This window comes from Vollenhovia emeryi, unplaced genomic scaffold (assembly GCF_000949405.1).
Source record: "Vollenhovia emeryi isolate VEMERY1.0 unplaced genomic scaffold, V.emery_V1.0 DF941096.1, whole genome shotgun sequence".
Taxonomy (NCBI): Eukaryota; Metazoa; Arthropoda; class Insecta; order Hymenoptera; family Formicidae; genus Vollenhovia; species Vollenhovia emeryi.
The window spans coordinates 878-6,117 of NW_011965270.1; the positions used below are offsets into that span (position 1 = coordinate 878).

At 50.5% G+C, this 5,240-nt stretch overlaps 3 protein-coding genes across 3 annotated transcripts; all 3 read left to right on the forward strand.

Annotated features, from left to right (window-relative positions):
- Positions 1 to 224: 224 nt before the first annotated feature.
- On the forward strand, positions 225 to 1,263 carry LOC105571166. The gene is made up of 2 exons (XM_012028641.1): positions 225 to 879; positions 983 to 1,263. The coding sequence occupies exons 1-2, from the start codon at positions 225 to 227 to the stop codon at positions 1,261 to 1,263; spliced, it is 936 nt and encodes a 311-aa protein (XP_011884031.1).
- Positions 1,264 to 1,288: 25 nt separating this feature from the next.
- Positions 1,289 to 2,065, forward strand: LOC105571167. Its single transcript, XM_012028642.1, has one exon. It carries the CDS (start codon positions 1,289 to 1,291, stop codon positions 2,063 to 2,065), a length of 777 nt encoding a protein of 258 aa, XP_011884032.1.
- Positions 2,066 to 2,157: 92 nt separating this feature from the next.
- LOC105571168 lies at positions 2,158 to 3,871 on the forward strand (the record flags this gene model as incomplete). The annotated part of the gene is made up of 3 exons (XM_012028643.1): positions 2,158 to 2,487; positions 2,577 to 3,551; positions 3,637 to 3,871. Coding segments are annotated over exons 1-3 (1,540 nt in total), but the record flags the coding sequence as incomplete, so codon positions are not given.
- Positions 3,872 to 5,240: the final 1,369 nt, after the last annotated feature.

Sequence of the window (5,240 nt, forward strand, 5' to 3'; positions counted from 1 at the left end):
GAGGAAACGCTGTGCCACACGCACGCGCAACGCATCATCGGCGTACTCCGCCACTCACTGACAGCTTCGTCCGCTCAATCAACCTGTGGTTCGTCGGTCACGCCCTCGAACTGAAGAGACGGTGCAATCGTCGAGACCAGCTCACACGTCCGCTCATCCTGCTCAACTCTACTCGCCACAGCCGTGGCAGCTCATCCACCACTCATCGCTCAGCGCGTCTACTCATGGACGCAGGATCCGAACTCACCTTCGTCACGGAGAATCTCATTCGGCAGCTCAACATCCCTCATCAATACTCAGGTATGGGCGTCAATGGAATTGCAGGCAAGGAGTGTACTCGGACACGAGGAGTCGTGTCGCTCACGTTGCGCTCGACACATTCCAACGCACCTGCCACAATTCAAGCTCATGTCCTCCGGACAGTTACATCAATCTTACCATCTTTCGAGGCGGAACCGGAAGAATGGCCGCATCTCAGGACCTTGGCACTAGCCGATCCAGACTGTCTCATCCCGCGGCCTGTTGACATCCTCATCGGCGCAGACGCTTACGGGCAAATCATCAAGCCCAATATCATTAGGCATTCTCCACTCATGCCGATAGCGCAACTCTCTATGTTCGGATGGCTCGTTCTTGGACCAATCAACAGAGAAGCAAGACGCACATCAACGCATCATGCTGCTACTCAATTCAACGAGGATGCTCTTAATGAGTTATTGACGAAATTTTGGAATCAAGAGGAGGTGCCTACTCACGATGTCACTCAGCTCACTCCTAACGAGCAGAGGTGCGAGAAGCACTTCAATACTACACACTCTCGTGATTCTTCAGAGAGGTACATCAGGATTCTACTCAAGTCACCAAACGATCTTTTGGGTGGTCTTACAACGTCGCTCATCAATGTCTGAAGGGATTACGCAGACGATTCTCAAGGGATGTGAATTATCAACGTCTCTATCAACAATTCATGATTGATTACGAGACACTCAACCACATGACGAAGGCATCATCTCCAGTCATCGCTCACACTTTCACCTGACACATCACGGTGTTCTCAAGCCGGACAGGATTACAACGAAACTGCGGGTGGTTCTTAATGGCTCTAGCGCATCCACATCAGGCTACTCTGTCAACGACCTCATGTACACTGGAGCAAAATTACATCTGAACATCTCAGAGGTTCTACCATGGAGACGTAGACATCGTCACATGTTCGCTACGGACATCACCAAAATGGACAGAGATTCAGACTCACAAGGATGACTGGGAGTTACAGCGGATACTCTGGATGGACAATCAGCTCAATGAGGTGCCATATCATTCAACAACGGTCACTTACGGGACGAAGGTCGCACCATTCTCAGCCTTACGGTCCTTGTTACAATTAGCAGAAGACGAAGGACATAGTTTCCCACTGGCTGTGCCAGTTATCACTCACGGCAGGTATGTCAATGATATATTTGGTGGTGCAGATACAATACAATTGCAGGAGGTCGCACATCAACTAAAGGGCCTCTGCATCTCGGGCGGCTTCCCACTGGCAAAATGGCATGCAACTCATCTCGACATACTCAAGACTGTCACCGACAGCGAAGACCAAGGCTCACAAATCACCTTCGACGATTGCGCAACCAAGATACTCGGACTCAAATGGCTCCCTCAAGAAGATACCCTTGCATTCTCAACCCGAAGCTCACGCTCGGAAGGCAGACTCACAAAACGCCTCGTCTTATATGAAGTGGCTCAGATACTCGATCCACTTGGTTTTGTATCACTTGTCGTGATCAAGGCCAAAATTCTCTTGCAGGAGCTGTGGCTGCACAAGCTCCAATGGGATGATCCACTGCCATCCCAGCTCTCAGCCCGGTGGCTCATCATCAGAGAAGAACTCACAAGCTTGGCCAAGCTCTCAATACCACAGTGGCTCAACACGTGGAGCGACTCGCAAGTGGAACTTCATGGATTCTCTGATGCTTCTCAATTGGCAATGGCTGCAGTCATATACATATCCGTTCACGACTCAAACGGCGCCACGTTCTCACTTGTGGCTCCAAGACTAAGGTAGCACCTCTCAAGCGGCTCTCAATCCCGCGACCTGAACTCACGGCTGCTCTACTGCTCTCTCGACTCATGCAATACGTCAAAGCCACTTTGAACATGGACGTAACGGCAACTCACATGTGGACGGACTCTCTAGTGACACTTTCGTGGATCAGATCTCATGCATCACGCTGGAAGGATTTTGTTAGGAGCAGGGTGGCTCAAATTCAAGAACTCACTCCAGCTGCTCACTGGAGATACATACCTGGAACTTCCAATCCGGCTGATTGCGCATCACGAGGCCTCACGACTGCTCAATTTCAAGGTCAATCACTTTGGTGGACGGGACCACCATGGATACTCAACCCAAACTCATGGCCGTCGCAACCTGCACTCTCTGAAGAATTGAGTGCAACAGAAGCTCGCCCAGGCGTTTCGCCATTGACGGTTACGCCAAGGACTGATTATCAATGGGAACTCAACTACAGGTACTCAAGCCTCACTAAACTATTGAGGATTACAGCTCTCTGTTTCAGATTCGTCTCACGGTTGAGGAAAGTCCACGACTCATTGCCTGTCACATCTCTCCAGAGACCTTGGAGAAAGCGAGGCTCTTCTGGATTCAGGCAGCTCAAGCAACGCACTTCTCTCACGAGCTCAAGGCGCTACAAGCAGTCTCACCGTTGGCAAAGGCACACTCATTCAACCGATCAACTGCGTACATCGACGCTCAAGGAGTCATTCGCGTCGGCGGACGCCTCGCTCACGCAGCTCTCTCACTCGATGCGACACATCCTGTAATATTGCCTCGTCACTCTCAGCTGTCGTCATTGATCATCGCTCACGCTCATCAACGGACTCTACATGGAGGCACGCAGCTTACGCTGTCACACATCCGACAACAATACTGGATTCTCGGCGGGAGGGCTCCTGTCAAGTCTCACATCCTGCGGTGTGTCACGTGTGCTCGGCAGAGGGGGATCCGTGCTCATCAATGGATGGGCCAACTACCTCTCTCTCGGGTTACGCAGGCACGACCGTTCACTCATACAGGCGTGGACTACGCAGGGCCACTCACCGTCAAAACATGGAAAAGAAGAGGTGCCAAGACCACTAAAGACTGGATTTACGTTTTTGTCTGCTTCTCAACTTCAGCAGTACACCTCGGGGCGGTTAGTGATTACTCATCCGAAGGGTTCATTGCCGCCTATCGACGCTTCTCATCCAGACGCGGCATCGCTCACACCTTACAATCAGACTGCGGCACCAATTTCATCGGCGCGGATACGGCTCTCAAACGGCTCTTTATCCAGAGCACTCAAGACCATCAGCGAGTTTCTCACCTGCTCTCGCAAGATAACAACCGATGGGAATTCAATCCCCCAGCGACACCTCACATGGGAGGAAAATGGGAGGCCGTCGTGAAACCAATCAAATTCCATCTACGGCGCACTATTGGAGAAAGCGTACTCACCTTCGAGGAACTCACCACATTGCTCACTCAAATTGAGGCAATTCTCAACTCGCGACATCTCTAATCATTGAGTGACGACTCAGAAGACATCTCAGCACTCACGCCAGGCCACTTCCTCGTAGGAAGTCCGCTCACCACCATACCAGAGTCATCACTCACCGACCTGGCAATCTCAAGACTCTCACGATAGCAACTCATCCAGCAAAAGGTACAACATTTTTGGACACAATGGTCAGCGCATTACCGACAACGTCAACAGGTCATCTCAAGGTGGCATCACAGGAACAATGAGATCAAGATCGGATCATTGGTGCTCATCACAGACGGGCGGCTGCCACCATGCAATTCAGCCCGGATGTCAGCCCTACATCCTAGGAAGGATGGACTCGTGCGGGTGGTGACTTTGAAGACAGCCACTGCCACACTCATCCGACCAGTGATCAAGCTCTCCGTCCTGCCAATCTCATCTTAAGATCAGGGCTCATCAACAACGTTGCTGATGGCGGGCGGAATGTTCGAGATTAATTTGAATCTCGTTTATTTCATCCCCGGCGTGATGGCAGCATCAGCCGGGTCAGATCGTGCAGCGCCGCATGAGCGCTGCTCGCGCATGCCCGATCGCGACGCGAGGCGACCGCGCGACTTCACGTACGTTACCGGCGCTCTTGGTCTCATAGCGACCGTACGTAGTACACGCGTCTTGAAGTGCGGATAATTATCAAGTGCTCTTTTGTGGACTTTCTCATTTTCTAACTTTCTCACTTTCTCATTTTCTCATCGAAGAATAGACTCAGTGCGGACACGCAGTGAACTCTCAACAGTGCAAATCATCCAGGACATTTTAGATACAGCATCAACGGCAGCTCAAGCTCACCACGCATCGCACGCCGGCGCCGCGTGGACACGGCTCACGGGCATCTACATTCAAGAGGCCGACTCTCGATTAATATAATCGACCCGTGCAAGTGACTAAGAGACTGATCATCCCCGTTAAATCATAGACTGCTCAAACTGTAAGCCTCGAACATGGAGCAATCACAAACATTCGAATATGCGTACATACACACATACACACACACACACATACAGACATTTTGTAAAAAATATATTTTTTTTACGTTTTAAAACATTTTAAACATATTCCCAAAGAAAACTGGAAAAAAATTTTTCCACGAAAAAAAGCTTCCTCTATGTGGAAGCAATATAGAGAACATGTCGAAAAGTTGTACAATTAAAAAATACTAATAAAAGGTCGAAGGCCACTTTTTTTATTTTTAGCCAAATGACTCGTCATCTAATTAGTGACGCTCATGAATGGATTAACGAGATTCCCACTGTCCCTATCTACTATCTAGCGAAACCACTGCCAAGGGAACGGGCTTGGAAAAATTAGCGGGGAAAGAAGACCCTGTTGAACTTGACTCTAGTCTGGCACTGTAAGGAGACATGAGAGGTGTAGCATAAGTGGGAGATGGCAACATCGCCGGTGAAATACCACTACTTTCATCGTTTCCTTACTTACTCGGTTGGGCGGAGCGCGTGCCCCGAGGGCATCGTGCCCCGGCGGTCACGGTGTTCTAGAGCCAAGCGTGTCAGAGTGGCGTGGGGCCTCGGCCTGATCGCCGTTAATACTCCCGCGTGATCCGATTCGAGGATACTGCCAGGCGGGGAGTTTGACTGGGGCGGTACATCTGTCAAAGAATAACGCAGGTGTCCTAAGGCCAGC